The sequence below is a fragment of the Telmatherina bonti genome, assembly GCF_933228915.1.
Source record: "Telmatherina bonti genome assembly, chromosome: 24".
NCBI classification, from domain to species: Eukaryota; Metazoa; Chordata; class Actinopteri; order Atheriniformes; family Telmatherinidae; genus Telmatherina; species Telmatherina bonti.
This window is the reverse complement of record NC_136633.1, coordinates 27,999,604-28,026,002: the sequence shown is the minus strand read 5'-3', so window position 1 is coordinate 28,026,002 and position 26,399 is coordinate 27,999,604. Positions and strand designations below refer to the sequence as shown.

The 26,399-nt window shown below is 41.3% G+C and overlaps 2 protein-coding genes across 2 annotated transcripts in view; one reads left to right on the top strand and one right to left on the bottom strand.

Moving 5' to 3' along the window:
- Nucleotides 1-529: 529 nt before the first annotated feature.
- LOC306774167 (calsequestrin-2-like) lies at nucleotides 530-6,786 on the bottom strand (the record flags this gene model as incomplete). Its single annotated transcript, XM_079264147.1, has 11 exons — nucleotides 530-736; nucleotides 824-898; nucleotides 1,017-1,117; nucleotides 1,199-1,253; nucleotides 1,364-1,409; nucleotides 1,492-1,622; nucleotides 3,001-3,074; nucleotides 3,698-3,806; nucleotides 4,753-4,853; nucleotides 4,927-5,011; nucleotides 6,544-6,786. The coding sequence occupies 11 exons, from the start codon at nucleotides 6,784-6,786 to the stop codon at nucleotides 530-532; spliced, it is 1,227 nt and encodes a 408-aa protein (XP_079120273.1).
- Nucleotides 6,787-8,157: 1,371 nt separating this feature from the next.
- poglut1 (protein O-glucosyltransferase 1) overlaps nucleotides 8,158-26,399 on the top strand; it is a 56,375-nt gene continuing 38,133 nt past the window's right edge. The window contains exon 1 of the mRNA XM_079263681.1: nucleotides 8,158-8,252. Coding sequence (XP_079119807.1) covers nucleotides 8,192-8,252 — 61 coding nt within the window. The 5' untranslated portion in view covers nucleotides 8,158-8,191. The remainder of the gene's footprint in view (nucleotides 8,253-26,399) is intronic.

Sequence of the window (26,399 nt, the reverse complement as noted above, 5' to 3'; positions counted from 1 at the left end):
AATAAATAGTACCATCACCCCAGCTTCCTCTCAGGATGTGAAACAAGTACTTTTGCTGTTCATAGGGGGAACTAAAAAGGTAAGAAAAAAGCTAATATGTTAAAAAAAAAAAAAAAAAAAAAAAATGTGGAAACCGATGATATGATGGACATTTGAACTCATCGCTATGCCCATCTTTACCACTAGGTGTCAGTAAATCCTGAACGCTGAACCTTTAAACGCTTTAAGTGGATGTACATACAGTTGTAAATTTAAGGAATAAACATTAATCAACATTTAATCAGTGAATAAACTATTGTTAACATTATGGGATGTTAGTTTTAGTATTATTCCTCTTACGGCTCATTTTTATTTTTCTCATTAAGCTGTTGTTTGGTCCAATGCTACCCCAAGTGGCAAAAAACTGTAAAACATAAACTATGTCACGAATACTCCCACAATGAACACATCACATCTGTTTCTATCTTTGAAAGCTACCATCTATATTGTCTATACTGCAGAATTATTCAAAGAAAAGCCTTTTGTAGTTTTAATCATCACCATCTTCCTCTTCATCTGGGTCATAAGTGTCACTGCCATCTTCTGTGATGTAGTGGTCGTCTTGCAGGTCGTCTGCGAACTCGTCGTCATCCTCGGTGTTCACCCTCCCTGACAGGACGTCCTCAATCCAGTCCTCCAGCTCCTCTGCAGTGGGCAGGTCCTCGTCGTTGGACATGTCCAGCCAAACGCTGTCAGCCTGAAACAACACACAGTAAAACCAACAAATAAGAACTTCATTCTTTGGTATTTTTAGTTTATATTTTATTTCTAAAGCCCTACTCACATCAGTGACGTTAACCACTCCAATCTGAGGCCTAAACAGGTCCAACTTGAAGGTTTTTTCCCAGTAAGTAGTCAGCTGGAGGATAAGATAAAGTTCTTTAGATAAGAGCTTGTAAATAAGTTATATATTCCTGCCAAGGATGATTTTAGTAAATGTTTTTGTTATAAAAGTCCATTTAATGAGGAGGTAGGACCAGAGGGAAGTCATCAGGATCGATCCAGACGATGCTGAGCTCTGGATTGTTGGTGTTGTCTCTGGCCACATCTTTCAGGATCTCCAGGAACTCGTAGCCATCTGGGGATAACAGGGCAGTTGTACTGTATCATTAGTGTAAAAGAAAGAAACAACAAAATGGTCTGAAATGTAGCTACAGACCAGGGTCCTCCTCTTCAGCAAAGGCAACAATATGTATCCCATCCATATCATCCTCCTGGAGGTGGACAATGAATTACCAAAACAAGCTGTGTTTGTATAAAAACAACATAATATATGTTTAGAAAGTCATTATTTATACTTTAATTGGACCAAATAATTACTCACCCATATCTCAAACATATTTTCTGCCCGTAGTTTCCTCAACGTCGCCCTGGAGAAAGCACATTAGCAGTAAAACTCGACTTAATACAAGTCTCGTTGTATCTGAACCTTCATGTGTAGTTCAAGTTAACCTTCTGTGTTGGTTGACAAATTCAACAATGTCCATCTCTGACAGAGGTCTGCCGGGCAGTATGGCTGGCTCCTCCATGAATGGCTCATAGAAATTCACTTCATTCATCTTCAGGGAAAGATGTTTGGCAACCTTAAACAAAATAAACAATCCAAGTTGTCAAATGATGTAAGTATAAGGGCTAATTTTAATCAATAGATGGCCATTAAACAACTATGACCTTTCAGTGTTTACATTTACTGAAACTATAGTTTACACATTCATTTCCTGTTTCCTGGGAGATGGAACACTTGTTTTTACATCTGTATATTTAAATATGCCAGCTAAAAGCTAACAAGCTAAGCTAGGAAGCTAACAGCTTTGTTAATAAAGTAAAAAATAGTTTTTAACCCAGATGAACTTCTGTAGTTCAGTTACATACTAATTAGCAGTCACCAAGGTTGATGCCAGCAAGTTTCTCTTCTTTGGGAACCAAATGGCTAAATTTGTGCTCACTGAAGCTTATTGGCTTTTTGCATACAAAAATTTAACATGTATCAATCTTTTGAAAGTTAAGTATGTGTATAGGACACTAGAAATGGGCTAAGGCTAAGATATCCTTACATTAGCACATGCTATTAAAATCACGTACTTTAATTGCTAAAACAAAGTAATGACTACAAATGTATTACAAATACTGGTTTTACAGGTTTTACGGGAGCTAAAATTATTTCTGAACAGTTGAATTTCAATGGCTAGCTAGCAGGCTAGCAAGTAGTTACTAGCTTTAGAGAAGCAAAGGCTAGGTTTGTGCTAGGTCACTAGTTTTTCACTTAGTTTGTCACTTAGTTTTTAGCATACAAAAAATGTACATAAATCAACCTGCTGGTTCTAATTATGAGTTAAGGAGATGAGAAAGAGGCTAGGCAGATATCCTTACATTAGCACATGCTGTAAAATGTACAAACTTGTATTGCCAAAGCTAAGTAATAACTAAAAACCTTTTACAAAATACAGGTTTTATAGGTTGTACGGCAGCTAAAATAATTTCTGAACAGTTAAACTTCTGTAGTTTGGTTACATGTTTGTTAGCTAGCAGGCTAGCAAGTAGTTACTGCCTTTAGAGAAGTGAAGGCTATGTTTGTGCTAGGTTAAGCTAATTAATTTTCAGCTAACATAAATTTGAAGGCTACTAATCCACTGATTTTATCTCAGATATGACATAAACATTTTTCCAAAAATATAATTTTTTTACACAGCCTGAGCAAAGCTTTGGACAGCAAATAGATATATAATAAAATTAATGAATAAAATGGTTTAAATGATACATTCTGAAATACAAAGCATACAGAATGTTGTATAAGGCTAACCTTTCAGCCCCATCTGTAGTGTTCTTAATAATTTCCTTTTTTTTTTTACCATTTTATTTGAAAAGAAAAACATGTCTGCTTTTCTTACTTCAGTTTTAGTCCTTTTGGTGGTTTTTGTTTGTCGAAGCAAAGGAAAAATATTCATACAAACACAAACTTACAGATTTGTCGAATGTGGCAAAAAACTTGATGTAAGGCTGAAAGCGCTCCGAGGCCTCCTGAAAGGCTTTAAAATCTGAGAAAACAGAGAAGGAAAGGATGACTGACAGGAACACAAAGTAAAAGTAAAGTCAGTGTTAGAGTTCAGTTTTCACATTCAGGGCTTATCCTGAGACAAATCTGAGATTTGAGATGTTGGAGGCAGGCTGTAAAGCTCATTCTCCTCATTCAATTTCCCAGCATCATGATTCCACTGTCTTCATTCCTGTAACCAAGTTTCTCCTAATACAGTTTTATACGCTTGTAATGTGCTTCTGGCTCTACCACCAACAAGGTCAGCACCAAGGAGCAACTCATCTCTGGACTGATATGGGCTTCATAATGAAAATTTGTGCCACTCTTGTATCATACCATGTAGCATCTTCCCTGCTTCGCTTTACCTCCTTTTCTGTGTGAGAGGGAGAAACTATAATTGCAGTTTGACCTATTACATGGAAGAGCTAGAGATTATTTAAAGGCTCTCATGAGACTGAGTGAGTGTGTCTGGAATCAGGTTTCTCTTTAACAGGCTGTTAGGCTTCATGGTGATGTGGCTCCATTAGCCTCTGGATCCCATTAGCATCCTGGGAGCACAGTAAGGCCGCTGTGAGGGGCGTCTTCAGCCGTCACACTACAAATGAATTCAAATTAAAAACGAACGTGAATCCTCTCCTTTGAAGTAACCGATGAGGCGGATGTCTTCCTCCATTCTCTCAAAGGCTCGCAGCTCCATCGCATTATTGATCATCTCCACCGGGTCCTCCAGCACCTGGGGAATGCGGTTAGAAAGTAGGTTTTTAGTCCAACTTATGAAAGAAATTATAAAAAAAACTGGTGCACAAAGTAGGTTTATATTAAATATCCAGGTTTGGGAGGTGTTTTTAGTTGGACGTGGAATATCTTTGGTGATTTTTTTTCCAACATCTTTTTCTTTTTTTTGCAATATGATGTAAAAAAGATTAAACTTATTTATAAAAAATACTAAATTTTGAGCTAATCTGAACTGTGGCGTATGAAGGAAATTATTTTATTATTTATGGATCATTATCAGCAACTTGCCTTTGTTATTGTCATAAAATCCCCTACAGAATAACCACATGTGGATCATACGTGGTTCACATGTGCTTCATGTGTGATCCACACTTGAAAACATGGTTTGTGAACATTTTCATGAGGGCCACTTGTCAGGCAGATTTATTCCACGTGATCCACATAAAAAGGTTTATATATATATATATATATATATATATATATATATATATATATATATATATATATATATATATATATATATATATATATATATATATATATATGTGTGTGTGTGTGTGTGTGTGTGTGTGTGTGTGTGTGTGTGTGCTTCACATGTTAATCTTATGTGCTTCACATGTGCTTCAGATGTGCTTCATGTAGGACCCATAAGCTACATTTTCTCAGCATGTATAGCAAATATAGAAATATGGTTCATTTTCACAGTAATCATAGACACATCACATGTGAATACACATGTGGATCATGTCCCCCGCAAATGTGTTTTTTCTCTTTGCTAGTGTAAATAGCTTAGATAGAAGCTTACTGTGCTTCCAGTGTTGGTTAACTTAACCAGCCACTGCTTAGAAAGGTGGTGACCAAAGGGATGGTCTAAGAACATTTTCACATGATTCACATGTGCTTTAAAGGTGGATCCACATGTGAAACAAACTTGTTCCACTCACATCCAACAGAAACTCCACCAACGTGTCAGCCGAGAGCTCCCCATCAAACTCGATGACTCGGTCGTCCTTGAAGACGTAGAGGCTGCCCACCTCCTCCAGACCTGGTTGGATGACAGAGCGTTTTTCATGACGCTTAGCTTCACTCGCCAGGTGATAAAAACGTAAAAGTCTTACCCAGTTTTTTTGCTACTTTGACATCCTTCTGGGAGTCCACCATTCCAAACCCAATGTCTTTGTTCTCCAGGACCTGGGCCGTAAGCTGGAAGATCGACACAAAATAAACCAGTCGTCTTCGTGAAGACGCTGCTTTAACGTTTCACCTGTAGAACCGCACCAGTCTGGACGTATAAAAGCCTCCAGCAAGAAGCCAGGGAAGGAGAGAAGTCTCCGTGTTTTGATAACACCTCATGACTGTCGTTTCCCCTGAAAAGCCTGACAGCTAAAGCAGCCATTTTATCTGTGAAGCTCCACATCAAAGCCCCCCCCCCCTTCTGGACCTTACGTTTAGCTTCGCACCTCCAGGAGTCCTCATCAGGTTCTGGCTTTAGGTGTGTGCGCTGAAGTCAGAACTGCTTTCTTCTGATAACTGACGACATGCTGTGTAAACTCCTGTGTTCTCCTTCAGTTCTTGCTCAGGAGAAGTGAAGGTTGATCCATCTCCAAGTCACAGACCGACAGCGAATGGGAATTGGCTATAATTAACGGAATGACCTAGAAGCATTCCCCTGACGCGTGGAACCAAATGAAAATCACCGCTTGGTACTTTAATGTGTGGAAAGGTAAAATCCAGACTCGCCAGTCAAACTTCAGCTTATATTTGTGCAGAAAGTCTGCATGTTTGGAGGACAAGGGAGGGTTTGTCCTGATCCCCTGCTGCAGGAGAACAAGACAAGCGTGGAACGCCATCCCACCAGACATCTGTTTACATCTGTTCAAACACACCTGTTCAACAAAGCATACTCCCTGTAATCACCCTGTCCAACACTTCTTTGTTCTTTTCATGGTTTTTTATTGTTTCAATGCCTGTTTTTATTGTCCTTGAGTGACTTGAAATGTGCTTTTAAATTAAATGCATGATTGTTATGATTACAGGAAACACTTGTTCTGCTGTGAGTTGATCTGATGAAACCTGCAGATTGTTTGGTCTTCCATGACGCCTTCACTGCTCCGTGTGTTACAGCACACACGTCCCTCAACTCGGCTTTTTATCTGATATGTTGTTGGCAGGTTGCAGGTAACGGTGCTGACCTGAAGACATCAGCAGAAACGTTACCGCTGATTTATCCCGTCCAGAAAACCATATTTCACATGTGTAGCCCATGCGGCTTCGCTAATGTGAAACACGTTATGCACATAGGAACATCTCTGGTTATAACATGTAAAACTAATGAAGCTGCACATGTCTTACATGTTGTTGTAGATTTCAACCTACACTGGATTCATATGTGATTATATCAGTTTCACATGGGATTTTACATGAGGTTCACATGTGATTAAATAGTTTTCTTGTGGACATTTAGGAGAATTTACATGTTATAAAAATGAAAATGTTCCAAACTCATGGTGTCACATGTGAAACTGAGGAAAATAGAAACGATTGCATCAGCTGATGGGAAGAAATTCACTTCTATTATATTTTTATTGCAACAATGATGTTGGATTTCTCTGAATTTCAGTTATAAAACTCTTTGCATTGCCAGACAGAAGACCAGTTCTGATCTTTGGCTTTTCCTTCCTTTGCTGCGGTTCTAACCTCCCCTCTTCCCACCTCTTCACACCCCCTTTACTGACCTCCAGCACGAGCTCCGTCATCTGGAACCTCTTCTGCAGGCCTTTGTTAGCCGGCAGAGGTTCATGGTAGAACAGGCACAGCAGGTCGTATCTCTTCAGCGCCTTCTTGTAGTTGCGCTCGTTGATGTCCAGCACCCTGTCTTTCCCGTCAAAGTTGGGGAACTCGAGACCTTCCTCTGCGCTGCAGAAGAAGACCAGCTGAAGGCATAAGCCAGACAGGAGAGACAGACACACTTTCTGCATTGCTGCTCCGCCGTGGAGAATAAACCGGGTCTGCAAAGCCTCAAACAAGTCCAAACTTTAGGAAAATCCCACAAGAGCTAAATGCATTCACAGATTGAACAAATATGAAATAAAATCTCTAATATTTCTGCACTATTTCTACTCTGTCTGCTCTCCTTTGATTGCTTCCCTTCTCCACCTGTCCTCTATCTCCTCCGCTGTCTTACAGCCCAGATCCCAGGAGGACATCTTTCCTCCTCCTCCTCTTTTTATCCCACATCTGGTTGTGTTCAACACGTTTTAAGCACTGCCATCATTCATATTAACAGAAATTCAGAGATAAGAATGTTTATAGGTGTTTTACTGACCTTTCAGTTAATGTTACCATCGTTAACAAGGAAAAGGATGGTGGTGGAGTGTTGTTTGTTTGTTTGTTTTCCATCAAGAATAACTTTGCAATAAAGTCAATATACAGGTATATAATGTACAAGTCATACAGGCTTTAATAAGCTGTTGTCGCTCTACGTCTGTGCTGAGGAAACATTGGATTGAGAGCTGTTTAACAGTCACATGGACTAATTTGTGTATCTATGTTTGATGATTCAATTCAATTCAGCTTTTTTTGGACAACGCCACTTCACAACAATGTTGTCACAGGACACTTTACATCCACATCATTTCAAGCCAATTCACACATATCCTATAATAGAAACCAACTGATTGCATCGAATCATGACTTTGATCCAATCTCCCATCTTGAGCTGCACGCAGCGACAGTGGGAAGGAAAACAGGAGGAAAACCTCCGGCACAACCAGGTTCAGGGAGGGCAGCCATGTGCCTCGACTGGCCTGTCAATCTAAAGAACACGCTCCTAAATATGCCAAGCTTCAAGATTAAATTACTTTTAAACAGGCCAGTTAGAAAAAAATTCACTCCCTCCACAGTTGTCATGAAGGTAAACCTGACCTGTTAAACCTAAAACTTAAACATGTTTATTTCTGCTGTAAACATTTTTATTTCTGCTGTAAACATGTTTATTTCTGCTGTAAACATGTTTCTTTCTGTTGTGAAGTCGGTCCTTTTAACAAGGGGATTTGCTCTGTTTTTGAGCCCCTAGTGGATGAGGGGCGAACTGCAGTTTTATGCACTTCTGCATAGGCTTCACTTTTAACCGCCGAAGACTCCGTCCATCTTTCAGATATGGTCTGTGGTATGGACCATTGTATCTGTATTAAATAATTTTTCTAAAAATTACATGTAATCAGTAAATTAAAATTGCGCTTTCTTCTCGACATTACGGCAGCAGCGGAGGATGAGGGTGCGCGCGTATATTACCGTAAGGACGCTTCAGACAGAAGCAGCAGATCACATCAGACAGAAGCAGCAGATCCCAGAGCGCTACGCTCCTCAGCGTAAACTGGGAGAATGGAGTCCCGCTGGTTCTGGAGCTTTTTATTACTGTTGCAACTTGCTCACTTCACTTCAGGTAATATTTTTATGACAAAGTGCGTTTTTAAGGTTATTTTAAAAGTAGCAGCGAGAGTTTGGCGCATTTAAAGTCGCTAGCATAACTTTTAGTGATGGAGTCACGTGCTAGCTTAGTTGCTATGAAGCTAATTTATCTCTATGCTAAAATGCTAACTGAAGTTTCAACCTTTATAACTCTCGCGACGTACATCTGTACAGGAAAGGTATTTAATAAACTGAAAGCGGGTTTGCAGTAGCTATACTGACTACTTGTTACTAACATGCCTTAAGCTGCATAGCTTCATTGTGTTTTCAGGACATTTACACCCACTGATCACTGAATAAGGTCCCATCTGCTTGTTGGACCCCTTTCCCTTCAGAACTACCATAAACTACAGAGTCAGAGTCAACATGTCGATAAACTACAGTGTCAGAGTCAACATGTCTGTAAACTACAGTCAGAGTCAACGTGTCGATAAACTACAGAGTCAGAGTCAACGTGTCGATAAACTACAGAGTCGGAGTCAACGTGTCGATAAACTACAGAGTCGGAGTCAACGTGTCGATAAACTACAGAGTCGGAGTCAACGTGTCGATAAACTACAGAGTCGGAGTCAACGTGTCGACAAACTACAGTCAGAGTCAACGTGTCGATAAACTAGAGTCAGAGTCAACGTGTCGATAAACTAGAGTCAACGTGTCAATAAACTACAGTCAGAGTCAACGTGTCGATAAAATACAGTCAGTCAACGTGTCGATAAACTACAGAGTCAACGTGTCGATAAACTACAGAGTCAACGTGTCGATAAACTACTGTCAACGTGTTGATAAACTACAGTCAGAGTCAACGTGTCGATAAAATACGGTCAGAGTCAACGTGTCGATAAAATACGGTCAGAGTCAACGTGTCTAAACTTTAGTCAGAGTCAACGTGTCGATAAACTACAGAGTCAGAGTCAACGTGTCGATAAACTACAGTCAGAGTCAACGTGTCGATAAACTACAGTCAGAGTCAACGTGTCGATAAACTACAGTCAGAGTCAACGTGTCGATAAAACTACAGAGTCAACGTGTCGATAAACTAGAGTCAACGTGTCAATAAACTACAGAGTCAACGTGTCAATAAACTACAGAGTCAACGTGTCGATAAACTAGAGTCAACGTGTCAATAAACTACAGAGTCAACGTGTCGAAAAACTACAGTCAGTCAACGTGTCGAAAAACTACAGTCAGTCAACGTGTCGATAAACTACAGAGTCAACGTGTCGATAAACTACAGAGTCAACGTGTCGATAAACTACAGAGTCAACGTGTCGATAAACTACAGAGTCAACGTGTCGATAAACTACAGAGTCAACGTGTCGATAAACTAGAGTCAGAGTCAACGTGTCGATAAACTACAGTCAGAGTCAACGTGTCGATAAACTAGAGTCAACGTGTCGATAAACTAGAGTCAACGTGTCGATAAACTACAGTCAGAGTCAACGTGTCGATAAACTACAGTCAGAGTCAACGTGTCGATAAACTAGAGTCAACGTGTCGATAAACTAGAGTCAACGTGTCGATAAACTAGAGTCAACGTGTCGATAAACTAGAGTCAACATGTCGATAAACTACAGAGTCAGAGTCAACGTGTCGATAAACTACAGAGTCAAAGTCAACGTGTCAATAAACTACAGTCAGAGTCAACGTGTCGATAAAATACAGTCAGTCAACGTGTCGATAAACTACTGTCAACGTGTCGATAAACTACTGTCAACGTGTCGATAAACTACAGTCAGAGTCAACGTGTCGATAAACTAGTCAACGTGTCAATAAATTACGGTCAGAGTCAACGTGTCAATAAAATACGGTCAGAGTCAACGTGTCTAAACTTTAGTCAGAGTCAACGTGTCGATAAACGTCAGAGTCAACGTGTCGATAAACTACAGAGTCAACGTGTCGATAAACTACTGTCAACGTGTTGATAAACTACAGTCAGAGTCAACGTGTCGATAAAATACGGTCAGAGTCAACGTGTCGATAAACTACAGTCAGAGTCAACGTGTCGATAAACTACAGTCAGAGTCAACGTGTCGATAAACTACAGAGTCAGAGTCAACGTGTCGATAAACTACAGTCAGAGTCAACGTGTCGATAAACTACAGTCAGAGTCAACGTGTCGATAAACTACAGTCAGAGTCAACGTGTCGATAAACTAGAGTCAACGTGTCGATAAACTAGAGTCAACGTGTCGATAAACTAGAGTCAACATGTCGATAAACTACAGAGTCAGAGTCAACGTGTCGATAAACTACAGAGTCAAAGTCAACGTGTCAATAAACTACAGTCAGAGTCAACGTGTCGATAAAATACAGTCAGTCAACGTGTCAATAAACTACAGAGTCAACGTGTCGATAAACTACTGTCAACGTGTCGATAAACTACTGTCAACGTGTCGATAAACTACAGTCAGAGTCAACGTGTCGATAAACTAGTCAACGTGTCAATAAATTACGGTCAGGGTCAACGTGTCGATAAAATACGGTCAGAGTCAACGTGTCGATAAACTAGTCAGTCAACGTGTCAATAAACTACAGAGTCAGAGTCAACGTGTCGATAAACTACTGTTAACGTGTCGATAAACTACAGTCAGAGTCAACGTGTCGATAAACTACTGTCAACGTGTCGATAAACTAGAGTCAGAGTCAACGTGTCGATAAACTAGAGTCAACGTGTCAATAAACTACAGTCAGAGTCAACGTGTCGATAAACTACAGAGTCAACGTGTCGATAAACTACTGTCAACGTGTTGATAAACTACAGTCAGAGTCAACGTGTCGATAAAATACGGTCAGAGTCAACGTGTCAATAAAATACGGTCAGAGTCAACGTGTCTAAACTTTAGTCAGAGTCAACGTGTCGATAAACTACAGAGTCAGAGTCAACGTGTCGATAAACTACAGTCAGAGTCAACGTGTCGATAAACTACAGTCAGAGTCAACGTGTCGATAAACTAGAGTCAACGTGTCGATAAACTAGAGTCAACGTGTCGATAAACTAGAGTCAACGTGTCGATAAACTAGAGTCAACGTGTCGATAAACTAGAGTCAACGTGTCGATAAACTACAGAGTCAACGTGTCGATAAACTACAGAGTCAACGTGTCGATAAACTACAGAGTCAACGTGTCGATAAACTACAGAGTCAACGTGTCGATAAACTAGAGTCAACGTGTCGATAAACTACAGAGTCAACGTGTCGACAAACTACAGAGTCAACGTGTCGACAAACTACAGTCAGTCAACGTGTCGACAAACTACAGTCAGAGTCAACGTGTCGACAAACTAGAGTCAGAGTCAACGTGTCGACAAACTAGAGTCAGAGTCAACGTGTCGACAAACTAGAGTCAGAGTCAACGTGTCGACAAACTAGAGTCAGAGTCAACGTGTCGACAAACTAGGGTCAGAGTCAACGTGTCGACAAACTAGGGTCAGAGTCAACGTGTCGACAAACTAGAGTCAGAGTCAACGTGTCGACAAACTAGAGTCAGAGTCAACGTGTCGACAAACTAGAGTCAGAGTCAACGTGTCGACAAACTAGAGTCAGAGTCAACGTGTCGACAAACTAGAGTCAGTCAACGTGTCGATAAACTAGAGTCAGAGTCAACGTGTCGACAAACTAGAGTCAGAGTCAACGTGTCGACAAACTACAGTCAGAGTCAACGTGTCGACAAACTAGAGTCAGAGTCAACGTGTCGACAAACTAGAGTCAGAGTCAACGTGTCGACAAACTAGAGTCAGAGTCAACGTGTCGACAAACTACAGTCAGAGTCAACGTGTCGACAAACTACAGTCAGAGTCAACGTGTCGATAAACTACTGTCAACGTGTCTAAACTACAGAGTCAACGTGTCGATAAACTACAGTCAGAGTCAACGTGTCGATAAAATACAGTCAGTCAACGTGTCAATAAACTACAGAGTCAACGTGTCGATAAACTACTGTCAACGTGTCGATAAACTACAATCAGAGTCAACGTGTCGATAAACTAGAGTCAACGTGTCAATAAATTACGGTCAGGGTCAACGTGTCGATAAAATACGGTCAGAGTCAACGTGTCGATAAACTAGAGTCAGAGTCAACGTGTCGATAAACTACAGAGTCAGAGTCAACGTGTCGATAAACTACAGTCAGTCAACGTGTCGATAAACTACAGAGTCAGAGTCAATGTGTCGACAAACTACAGTCAGAGTCAACGTGTCGATAAACTACTGTCAACGTGTCGATAAACTAGAGTCAGAGTCAACGTGTCGATAAACTAGAGTCAATGTGTCAATAAACTACAGTCAGAGTCAACGTGTCGATAAAATACAGTCAGTCAACGTGTCAATAAACTACAGAGTCAGAGTCAACGTGTCGATAAACTACAGAGTCAACGTGTCGATAAACTACTGTCAACGTGTTGATAAACTACAGTCAGAGTCAACGTGTCGATAAAATACGGTCAGTCAACGTGTCTAAACTTTAGTCAGAGTCAACGTGTCGATAAACTACAGAGTCAGAGTCAACGTGTCGATAAACTACAGAGTCAGAGTCAACGTGTCGATAAAACTACAGAGTCAACGTGTCGATAAACTAGAGTCAACGTGTCGATAAACTAGAGTCAACGTGTCGATAAACTACAGAGTCAACGTGTCGAAAAACTACAGTCAGTCAACGTGTCTAAACTTTAGTCAGTCAACGTGTCGATAAACTACAGAGTCAGAGTCAACGTGTCGATAAACTACAGTCAGAGTCAACGTGTCGATAAAACTACAGAGTCAACGTGTCGATAAACTAGAGTCAACGTGTCGATAAACTAGAGTCAACGTGTCGATAAACTAGAGTCAACGTGTCGATAAACTACAGAGTCAACGTGTCGATAAACTAGTCAACGTGTCGATAAACTAGTCAACGTGTCGATAAACTACAGAGTCAACGTGTCGAAAAACTACAGTCAGTCAACGTGTCGAAAAACTACAGTCAGTCAACGTGTCGATAAACTACAGAGTCAACGTGTCGATAAACTACAGAGTCAACGTGTCGATAAACTAGAGTCAGAGTCAACGTGTCGATAAACTAGTCAGAGTCAACGTGTCGATAAACTACAGTCAGAGTCAACGTGTCGATAAACTAGAGTCAACGTGTCGATAAACTACAGTCAGAGTCAAGTGTCGATAAACTACAGAGTCAGAGTCAACGTGTCGATAAACTACAGAGTCAAAGTCAACGTGTCGATAAACTAGAGTCAGAGTCAACGTGTCGATAAACTAGAGTCAGAGTCAACGTGTCGATAAACTAGAGTCAACGTGTCGATAAACTAGAGTCAACGTGTCGATAAACTAGAGTCAACGTGTCGATAAACTACAGTCAGTCAAGTGTCGATAAACTACAGAGTCAGAGTCAACGTGTCGATAAACTACAGAGTCAAAGTCAACGTGTCGATAAACTACAGAGTCAAAGTCAACGTGTCGATAAACTATGGTCAGAGTCAACGTGTCGATAAACTATGGTCAGAGTCAACGTGTCGATAAACTACGGTCAGAGTCAACGTGTCGATAAACTACGGCCAGAGTCAACGTGTCGATAAACTAGTCAGTCAACGTGTCGATAAACTACAGAGTCAGAGTCAACGTGTCGATAAACTACTGTCAACGTGTCGATAAACTACAGTCAGAGTCAACGTGTCGATAAACTACTGTCAACGTGTCGATAAACTAGAGTCAGAGTCAACGTGTCGATAAACTAGAGTCAACGTGTCAATAAACTAGAGTCAACGTGTCGATAAACTAGAGTCAACGTGTCAATAAACTACAGAGTCAACGTGTCGATAAACTAGAGTCAACGTGTCAATAAACTACAGAGTCAACGTGTCGAAAAACTACAGTCAGTCAACGTGTCGATAAAATACGGTCAGTCAACGTGTCTAAACTTTAGTCAGTCAACGTGTCGATAAACTACAGAGTCAGAGTCAACGTGTCGATAAACTACAGAGTCAGAGTCAACGTGTCGATAAAACTACAGAGTCAACGTGTCGATAAACTAGAGTCAACGTGTCGATAAACTAGAGTCAACGTGTCAATAAACTACAGAGTCAACGTGTCGATAAACTAGTCAACGTGTCGATAAACTAGTCAACGTGTCGATAAACTAGTCAACGTGTCGATAAACTAGTCAACGTGTCGATAAACTACAGAGTCAACGTGTCGAAAAACTACAGTCAGTCAACGTGTCGATAAACTACAGAGTCAACGTGTCGATAAACTACAGAGTCAACGTGTCGATAAACTAGAGTCAGAGTCAACGTGTCGATAAACTAGTCAGAGTCAACGTGTCGATAAACTACAGTCAGAGTCAACGTGTCGATAAACTAGAGTCAACGTGTCGATAAACTACAGTCAGAGTCAAGTGTCGATAAACTACAGAGTCAGAGTCAACGTGTCGATAAACTACAGAGTCAAAGTCAACGTGTCGATAAACTACAGAGTCAAAGTCAACGTGTCGATAAACTAGAGTCAGAGTCAACGTGTCGATAAACTAGAGTCAGAGTCAACGTGTCGATAAACTAGAGTCAACGTGTCGATAAACTAGAGTCAACGTGTCGATAAACTAGTCAACGTGTCGATAAACTACAGTCAGTCAAGTGTCGATAAACTACAGAGTCAGAGTCAACGTGTCGATAAACTACAGAGTCAAAGTCAACGTGTCGATAAACTACAGAGTCAAAGTCAACGTGTCGATAAACTACAGAGTCAAAGTCAACGTGTCGATAAACTATGGTCAGAGTCAACGTGTCGATAAACTATGGTCAGAGTCAACGTGTCGATAAACTACGGTCAGAGTCAACGTGTCGATAAACTACGGCCAGAGTCAACGTGTCGATAAAATACGGTCAGAGTCAACGTGTCGATAAACTAGTCAGTCAACGTGTCGATAAACTACAGAGTCAGAGTCAACGTGTCGATAAACTACTGTCAACGTGTCGATAAACTACAGTCAGAGTCAACGTGTCGATAAACTACTGTCAACGTGTCGATAAACTAGAGTCAGAGTCAACGTGTCGATAAACTAGAGTCAACGTGTCAATAAACTACAGTCAGTCAACGTGTCGATAAACTACAGAGTCAACGTGTCGATAAACTACTGTCAACGTGTTGATAAACTACAGTCAGAGTCAACGTGTCGATAAAATACGGTCAGAGTCAACGTGTCAATAAAATACGGTCAGAGTCAACGTGTCTAAACTTTAGTCAGAGTCAACGTGTCGATAAACTACAGAGTCAGAGTCAACGTGTCGATAAACTACAGTCAGAGTCAACGTGTCGATAAACTAGAGTCAACGTGTCGATAAACTAGAGTCAACGTGTCGATAAACTAGAGTCAACGTGTCGATAAACTAGAGTCAACGTGTCGATAAACTACAGAGTCAACGTGTCGATAAACTACAGAGTCAACGTGTCGATAAACTACAGAGTCAACGTGTCGATAAACTACAGAGTCAACGTGTCGACAAACTACAGTCAGAGTCAACGTGTCGACAAACTACAGTCAGAGTCAACGTGTCGACAAACTACAGTCAGAGTCAACGTGTCGACAAACTAGAGTCAGAGTCAACGTGTCGACAAACTAGAGTCAGAGTCAACGTGTCGACAAACTAGAGTCAGAGTCAACGTGTCGACAAACTAGAGTCAGAGTCAACGTGTCGACAAACTAGAGTCAGAGTCAACGTGTCGACAAACTAGAGTCAGAGTCAACGTGTCGACAAACTAGTCAGAGTCAACGTGTCGACAAACTAGAGTCAGAGTCAACGTGTCGACAAACTAGAGTCAGAGTCAACGTGTCGACAAACTAGAGTCAGAGTCAACGTGTCGACAAACTAGAGTCAGTCAACGTGTCGACAAACTAGAGTCAGTCAACGTGTCGACAAACTAGAGTCAGAGTCAACGTGTCGACAAACTAGAGTCAGAGTCAACGTGTCGACAAACTAGAGTCAGTCAACGTGTCGATAAACTAGTCAGAGTCAACGTGTCGACAAACTACAGTCAGAGTCAACGTGTCGACAAACTACAGTCAGAGTCAACGTGTCGATAAACTACTGTCAACGTGTCTAAACTACAGAGTCAACGTGTCGATAAACTACAGTCAGAGTCAACGTGTCGATAAAATACAGTCAGTCAACGTGTCAATAAACTACAGAGTCAACGTGTCGATAAACTAGAGTCAGAGTCAACGTGTCGATAAACTACAGAGTCAGAGTCAACGTGTCGATAAACTACAGTCAGTCAACGTGTCGATAAACTAGAGTCAGAGTCAATGTGTCGACAAACTACAGTCAGAGTCAACGTGTCGATAAACTACTGTCAACGTGTCGATAAACTAGAGTCAGAGTCAACGTGTCGATAAACTAGTCAATGTGTCAATAAACTAGTCAGAGTCAACGTGTCGATAAAATACAGTCAGTCAACGTGTCAATAAACTACAGAGTCAGAGTCAACGTGTCGATAAACTACAGAGTCAACGTGTCGATAAACTACTGTCAACGTGTTGATAAACTACAGTCAGTCAACGTGTCTAAACTTTAGTCAGAGTCAACGTGTCGATAAACTACAGAGTCAGAGTCAACGTGTCGATAAACTACAGAGTCAGAGTCAACGTGTCGATAAAACTACAGAGTCAACGTGTCGATAAACTAGAGTCAACGTGTCGATAAACTAGAGTCAACGTGTCGATAAACTAGAGTCAACGTGTCGATAAACTAGAGTCAACGTGTCGATAAACTAGAGTCAACGTGTCGATAAACTAGAGTCAACGTGTCGATAAACTAGAGTCAACGTGTCAATAAACTACAGAGTCAACGTGTCGATAAACTAGAGTCAACGTGTCAATAAACTACAGAGTCAACGTGTCGAAAAACTACAGTCAGTCAACGTGTCGATAAAATACGGTCAGTCAACGTGTCTAAACTTTAGTCAGTCAACGTGTCGATAAACTACAGAGTCAGAGTCAACGTGTCGATAAACTACAGAGTCAGAGTCAACGTGTCGATAAACTACAGAGTCAGAGTCAACGTGTCGATAAACTACAGAGTCAGAGTCAACGTGTCGATAAAACTACAGAGTCAACGTGTCGATAAACTAGAGTCAACGTGTCGATAAACTAGAGTCAACGTGTCAATAAACTACAGAGTCAACGTGTCGATAAACTAGTCAACGTGTCGATAAACTAGTCAACGTGTCGATAAACTACAGAGTCAACGTGTCGATAAACTACAGAGTCAACGTGTCGAAAAACTACAGTCAGTCAACGTGTCGAAAAACTATTGTCAGAGTCAACGTGTCGATAAACTATTGTCAGAGTCAACGTGTCGATAAACTACGGTCAGAGTCAACGTGTCGATAAACTACGGTCAGAGTCAACGTGTCGATAAACTACGGTCAGAGTCAACGTGTCGATAAACTACGGTCAGAGTCAACGTGTCGATAAACTACGGTCAGAGTCAACGTGTCGATAAACTACGGTCAGAGTCAACGTGTCGATAAATTACGGTCAGAGTCAACGTGTCGATAAACTACGGTCAGAGTCAACGTGTCGATAAACTAGAGTCAACGTGTCGATAAACTACAGAGTCAACGTGTCGACAAACTAGAGTCAACGTGTCGATAAACTACAGAGTCAACGTGTCGATAAACTACAGAGTCAACGTGTCGATAAACTACAGAGTCAACGTGTCGATAAACTACAGTCAGTCAACGTGTCGATAAACTACAGTCAGTCAACGTGTCGATAAACTACAGTCAGTCAACGTGTCGATAAACTACAGTCAGTCAACGTGTCGATAAACTACAGTCAGTCAACGTGTCGATAAACTACAGTCAGTCAACGTGTCGATAAACTACAGAGTCAACGTGTCGATAAACTACAGAGTCAATGTGTCGATAAACTAGAGTCAGAGTCAACGTGTCGATGAACTAGAGTCAGAGTCAACGTGTCGATAAACTAGAGTCAGAGTCAACGTGTCGATAAACTAGAGTCAACGTGTCGATAAACTACAGTCAGAGTCAAGTGTCGATAAACTACAGAGTCAGAGTCAACGTGTCGATAAACTACAGAGTCAGAGTCAACGTGTCGATAAACTAGAGTCAGAGTCAACGTGTCGATAAACTAGAGTCAGAGTCAACGTGTCGATAAACTACAGTCAGAGTCAACGTGTCGATAAACTAGAGTCAACGTGTCGATAAACTAGAGTCAACGTGTCGATAAACTAGAGTCAACGTGTCGATAAACTACAGTCAGTCAAGTGTCGATAAACTACAGAGTCAACGTGTCGATAAACTACTGTCAACGTGTTGATAAACTACAGTCAGAGTCAACGTGTCGATAAAATACGGTCAGAGTCAACGTGTCAATAAAATACGGTCAGAGTCAACGTGTCTAAACTTTAGTCAGAGTCAACGTGTCGATAAACTACAGAGTCAGAGTCAACGTGTCGATAAACTACAGTCAGAGTCAACGTGTCGATAAACTAGAGTCAACGTGTCGATAAACTAGAGTCAACGTGTCGATAAACTAGAGTCAACGTGTCGATAAACTACAGAGTCAACGTGTCGATAAACTACAGAGTCAACGTGTCGATAAACTACAGAGTCAACGTGTCGATAAACTACAGAGTCAACGTGTCGACAAACTACAGTCAGAGTCAACGTGTCGACAAACTACAGTCAGTCAACGTGTCGACAAACTACAGTCAGAGTCAACGTGTCGACAAACTAGAGTCAGAGTCAACGTGTCGACAAACTAGAGTCAGAGTCAACGTGTCGACAAACTAGAGTCAGAGTCAACGTGTCGACAAACTAGAGTCAGAGTCAACGTGTCGACAAACTAGAGTCAGAGTCAACGTGTCGACAAACTAGAGTCAACGTGTCGACAAACTAGAGTCAGAGTCAACGTGTCGACAAACTAGAGTCAGAGTCAACGTGTCGACAAACTAGAGTCAGTCAACGTGTCGACAAACTAGAGTCAGAGTCAACGTGTCGACAAACTACAGTCAGAGTCAACGTGTCGACAAACTACAGTCAGTCAACGTGTCGACAAACTACAGTCAGAGTCAACGTGTCGATAAACTACTGTCAACGTGTCTAAACTACAGAGTCAACGTGTCGATAAACTACAGTCAGAGTCAACGTGTCGATAAAATACAGTCAGTCAACGTGTCAATAAACTACAGAGTCAACGTGTCGATAAACTACTGTCAACGTGTCGATAAACTACAGTCAGAGTCAACGTGTCGATAAACTAGAGTCAACGTGTCAATAAATTACGGTCAGGGTCAACGTGTCGATAAAATACGGTCAGAGTCAACGTGTCGATAAACTAGAGTCAGAGTCAACGTGTCGATAAACTACAGAGTCAGAGTCAACGTGTCGATAAACTACAGTCAGTCAACGTGTCGATAAACTACAGAGTCAGAGTCAATGTGTCGACAAACTACAGTCAGAGTCAACGTGTCGATAAACTACTGTCAACGTGTCGATAAACTAGAGTCAGTCAACGTGTCGATAAACTAGTCAATGTGTCAATAAACTACAGTCAGAGTCAACGTGTCGATAAAATACAGTCAGTCAACGTGTCAATAAACTACAGAGTCAGAGTCAACGTGTCGATAAACTACAGAGTCAACGTGTCGATAAACTACTGTCAACGTGTTGATAAACTACAGTCAGAGTCAACGTGTCGATAAAATACGGTCAGTCAACGTGTCTAAACTTTAGTCAGAGTCAACGTGTCGATAAACTACAGAGTCAGAGTCAACGTGTCGATAAACTACAGAGTCAGAGTCAACGTGTCGATAAAACTACAGAGTCAACGTGTCGATAAACTAGAGTCAACGTGTCGATAAACTAGAGTCAACGTGTCGATAAACTAGTCAACGTGTCGATAAACTAGAGTCAACGTGTTGATAAACTACAGAGTCAACGTGTCGATAAACTAGAGTCAACGTGTCGATAAACTAGAGTCAACGTGTCAATAAACTACAGAGTCAACGTGTCGAAAAACTACAGTCAGTCAACGTGTCGATAAAATACGGTCAGTCAACGTGTCTAAACTTTAGTCAGTCAACGTGTCGATAAACTACAGTCAGAGTCAACGTGTCGATAAACTACAGAGTCAGAGTCAACGTGTCGATAAAACTACAGAGTCAACGTGTCGATAAACTAGAGTCAACGTGTCGATAAACTAGAGTCAACGTGTCGATAAACTAGAGTCAACGTGTCAATAAACTACAGAGTCAACGTGTCGATAAACTAGTCAACGTGTCGATAAACTAGTCAACGTGTCAATAAACTACAGAGTCAACGTGTCGAAAAACTACAGTCAGTCAACGTGTCGAAAAACTACAGTCAGTCAACGTGTCGATAAACTACAGAGTCAACGTGTCGATAAACTACAGAGTCAACGTGTCGATAAACTACAGAGTCAATGTGTCGATAAACTAGAGTCAGAGTCAACGTGTCGATAAACTACAGTCAGAGTCAACGTGTCGATAAACTAGAGTCAACGTGTCGATAAACTACAGTCAGAGTCAAGTGTCGATAAACTACAGAGTCAGAGTCAACGTGTCGATAAACTACAGAGTCAAAGTCAACGTGTCGATAAACTAGAGTCAGAGTCAACGTGTCGATAAACTAGAGTCAACGTGTCGATAAACTAGAGTCAACGTGTCGATAAACTAGAGTCAACGTGTCGATAAACTAGAGTCAACGTGTCGATAAACTACAGTCAGTCAAGTGTCGATAAACTACAGAGTCAGAGTCAACGTGTCGATAAACTACAGAGTCAAAGTCAACGTGTCGATAAACTACAGAGTCAAAGTCAACGTGTCGATAAACTACAGAGTCAAAGTCAACGTGTCGATAAACTATAGTCAGAGTCAACGTGTCGATAAACTATGGTCAGAGTCAACGTGTCGATAAACTACGGTCAGAGTCAACGTGTCGATAAACTACGGTCAGAGTCAACGTGTCGATAAACTACGGTCAGAGTCAACGTGTCGATAAACTATGGTCAGAGTCAACGTGTCGATAAACTATGGTCAGAGTCAACGTGTCGATAAACTACGGTCAGAGTCAACGTGTCGATAAACTACGGTCAGAGTCAACGTGTCGATAAACTACGGTCAGAGTCAACGTGTCGATAAACTACGGTCAGAGTCAACGTGTCGATAAACTACGGTCAGAGTCAACGTGTCGATAAACTACGGTCAGAGTCAACGTGTCGATAAACTACGGTCAGAGTCAACGTGTCGATAAACTACGGTCAGTCAACGTGTCGATAAACTACGGTCAGAGTCAACGTGTCGATAAACTACAGAGTCAACGTGTCGACAAACTAGAGTCAACGTGTCGATAAACTACAGAGTCAACGTGTCGATAAACTACAGAGTCAACGTGTCGATAAACTACAGTCAGTCAACGTGTCGATAAACTACAGTCAGTCAACGTGTCGATAAACTACAGTCAGTCAACGTGTCGATAAACTACAGAGTCAACGTGTCGATAAACTACAGAGTCAACGTGTCGATAAACTACAGAGTCAACGTGTCGATAAACTAGAGTCAGAGTCAACGTGTCGATAAACTACAGTCAGAGTCAACGTGTCGATAAACTACAGTCAGTCAACGTGTCGATAAACTACAGAGTCAACGTGTCGATAAACTACAGAGTCAACGTGTCGATAAACTACAGAGTCAACGTGTCGATAAACTACAGAGTCAATGTGTCGATAAACTAGAGTCAGAGTCAACGTGTCGATAAACTACAGTCAGAGTCAACGTGTCGATAAACTACAGTCAGAGTCAACGTGTCGATAAACTAGAGTCAACGTGTCGATAAACTACAGTCAGAGTCAAGTGTCGATAAACTAGAGTCAACGTGTCGATAAACTACAGTCAGAGTCAAGTGTCGATAAACTACAGAGTCAGAGTCAACGTGTCGATAAACTACAGAGTCAGAGTCAACGTGTCGATAAACTAGAGTCAGAGTCAACGTGTCGATAAACTAGAGTCAGAGTCAACGTGTCGATAAACTACAGTCAGAGTCAACGTGTCGATAAACTACAGTCAGAGTCAACGTGTCGATAAACTAGAGTCAGCGTGTCGATAAACTAGAGTCAACGTGTCGATAAACTAGAGTCAACGTGTCGATAAACTACAGTCAGTCAAGTGTCGATAAACTACAGAGTCAACGTGTCGATAAACTACTGTCAACGTGTTGATAAACTACAGTCAGAGTCAACGTGTCGATAAAATACGGTCAGAGTCAACGTGTCAATAAAATACGGTCAGAGTCAACGTGTCTAAACTTTAGTCAGAGTCAACGTGTCGATAAACTACAGAGTCAGAGTCAACGTGTCGATAAACTACAGTCAGAGTCAACGTGTCGATAAACTAGAGTCAACGTGTCGATAAACTAGAGTCAACGTGTCGATAAACTAGAGTCAACGTGTCGATAAACTACAGAGTCAACGTGTCGATAAACTACAGAGTCAACGTGTCGATAAACTACAGAGTCAACGTGTCGATAAACTACAGAGTCAACGTGTCGATAAACTACAGTCAGTCAACGTGTCGACAAACTACAGTCAGAGTCAACGTGTCGACAAACTACAGTCAGTCAACGTGTCGACAAACTACAGTCAGAGTCAACGTGTCGACAAACTAGAGTCAGAGTCAACGTGTCGACAAACTAGAGTCAGAGTCAACGTGTCGACAAACTAGAGTCAGAGTCAACGTGTCGACAAACTAGAGTCAGAGTCAACGTGTCGACAAACTAGAGTCAACGTGTCGACAAACTAGAGTCAGAGTCAACGTGTCGACAAACTAGAGTCAGAGTCAACGTGTCGACAAACTAGAGTCAGTCAACGTGTCGATAAACTAGAGTCAGAGTCAACGTGTCGACAAACTACAGTCAGAGTCAACGTGTCGACAAACTACAGTCAGTCAACGTGTCGACAAACTACAGTCAGAGTCAACGTGTCGATAAACTACTGTCAACGTGTCTAAACTACAGAGTCAACGTGTCGATAAACTACAGTCAGAGTCAACGTGTCGATAAAATACAGTCAGTCAACGTGTCAATAAACTACAGAGTCAACGTGTCGATAAACTACTGTCAACGTGTCGATAAACTACAGTCAGAGTCAACGTGTCGATAAACTAGAGTCAACGTGTCAATAAATTACGGTCAGGGTCAACGTGTCGATAAAATACGGTCAGAGTCAACGTGTCGATAAACTAGAGTCAGAGTCAACGTGTCGATAAACTACAGAGTCAGAGTCAACGTGTCGATAAACTACAGTCAACGTGTCGATAAACTACAGAGAGTCAATGTGTCGACAAACTACAGTCAGAGTCAACGTGTCGATAAACTACTGTCAACGTGTCGATAAACTAGAGTCAGTCAACGTGTCGATAAACTCGAGTCAATGTGTCAATAAACTACAGTCAGAGTCAACGTGTCGATAAAATACAGTCAGTCAACGTGTCAATAAACTACAGAGTCAGAGTCAACGTGTCGATAAACTACAGAGTCAACGTGTCGATAAACTACTGTCAACGTGTCGATAAACTACTGTCAACGTGTCGATAAACTACTGTCAACGTGTTGATAAACTACAGTCAGAGTCAACGTGTCGATAAAATACGGTCAGTCAACGTGTCTAAACTTTAGTCAGAGTCAACGTGTCGATAAACTACAGAGTCAGAGTCAACGTGTCGATAAACTACAGAGTCAGAGTCAACGTGTCGATAAAACTACAGAGTCAACGTGTCGATAAACTAGAGTCAACGTGTCGATAAACTAGAGTCAACGTGTCGATAAACTAGTCAACGTGTCGATAAACTAGAGTCAACGTGTCGATAAACTACAGAGTCAACGTGTCGATAAACTAGAGTCAACGTGTCGATAAACTAGAGTCAACGTGTCAATAAACTACAGAGTCAACGTGTCGAAAAACTACAGTCAGTCAACGTGTCGATAAAATACGGTCAGTCAACGTGTCTAAACTTTAGTCAGTCAACGTGTCGATAAACTACAGAGTCAGAGTCAACGTGTCGATAAACTACAGAGTCAGAGTCAACGTGTCGATAAAACTACAGAGTCAACGTGTCGATAAACTAGAGTCAACGTGTCGATAAACTAGAGTCAACGTGTCGATAAACTAGAGTCAACGTGTCAATAAACTACAGAGTCAACGTGTCGATAAACTAGTCAACGTGTCGATAAACTAGTCAACGTGTCAATAAACTACAGAGTCAACGTGTCGAAAAACTACAGTCAGTCAACGTGTCGAAAAACTACAGTCAGTCAACGTGTCGATAAACTACAGAGTCAACGTGTCGATAAACTACAGAGTCAACGTGTCGATAAACTACAGAGTCAATGTGTCGATAAACTAGAGTCAGAGTCAACGTGTCGATAAACTACAGTCAGAGTCAACGTGTCGATAAACTAGAGTCAACGTGTCGATAAACTACAGTCAGAGTCAAGTGTCGATAAACTACAGAGTCAGAGTCAACGTGTCGATAAACTACAGAGTCAAAGTCAACGTGTCGATAAACTAGAGTCAGAGTCAACGTGTCGATAAACTAGAGTCAACGTGTCGATAAACTAGAGTCAACGTGTCGATAAACTAGAGTCAACGTGTCGATAAACTAGAGTCAACGTGTCGATAAACTACAGTCAGTCAAGTGTCGATAAACTACAGAGTCAGAGTCAACGTGTCGATAAACTACAGAGTCAAAGTCAACGTGTCGATAAACTACAGAGTCAAAGTCAACGTGTCGATAAACTACAGAGTCAAAGTCAACGTGTCGATAAACTATAGTCAGTCAACGTGTCGATAAACTACGGTCAGAGTCAACGTGTCGATAAACTACGGTCAGAGTCAACGTGTCGATAAACTACGGTCAGAGTCAACGTGTCGATAAACTACGGTCAGAGTCAACGTGTCGATAAACTACGGTCAGAGTCAACGTGTCGATAAACTATGGTCAGAGTCAACGTGTCGATAAACTATGGTCAGAGTCAACGTGTCGATAAACTACGGTCAGAGTCAACGTGTCGATAAACTACGGTCAGAGTCAACGTGTCGATAAACTACGGTCAGAGTCAACGTGTCGATAAACTACGGTCAGAGTCAACGTGTCGATAAACTACGGTCAGAGTCAACGTGTCGATAAACTACGGTCAGAGTCAACGTGTCGATAAACTACGGTCAGAGTCAACGTGTCGATAAACTACGGTCAGAGTCAACGTGTCGATAAACTACGGTCAGAGTCAACGTGTCGATAAACTACGGTCAGAGTCAACGTGTCGACAAACTAGAGTCAACGTGTCGATAAACTACAGAGTCAACGTGTCGATAAACTACAGAGTCAACGTGTCGATAAACTACAGAGTCAACGTGTCGATAAACTACAGTCAGTCAACGTGTCGATAAACTACAGTCAGTCAACGTGTCGATAAACTACAGTCAGTCAACGTGTCGATAAACTACAGTCAGTCAACGTGTCGATAAACTACAGAGTCAACGTGTCGATAAACTACAGAGTCAACGTGTCGATAAACTAGAGTCAGAGTCAACGTGTCGATAAACTACAGTCAGTCAACGTGTCGATAAACTACAGTCAGTCAACGTGTCGATAAACTACAGAGTCAACGTGTCGATAAACTACAGAGTCAATGTGTCGATAAACTACAGAGTCAACGTGTCGAAAAACTACAGTCAGTCAACGTGTCGAAAAACTACAGTCAGTCAACGTGTCGATAAACTACAGAGTCAACGTGTCGATAAACTACAGAGTCAACGTGTCGATAAACTACAGAGTCAATGTGTCGATAAACTAGAGTCAAAGTCAACGTGTCGATAAACTAGAGTCAGAGTCAACGTGTCGATAAACTAGAGTCAACGTGTCGATAAACTAGAGTCAACGTGTCGATAAACTAGAGTCAACGTGTCGATAAACTAGAGTCAACGTGTCGATAAACTACAGTCAGTCAAGTGTCGATAAACTACAGAGTCAGAGTCAACGTGTCGATAAACTACAGAGTCAAAGTCAACGTGTCGATAAACTACAGAGTCAAAGTCAACG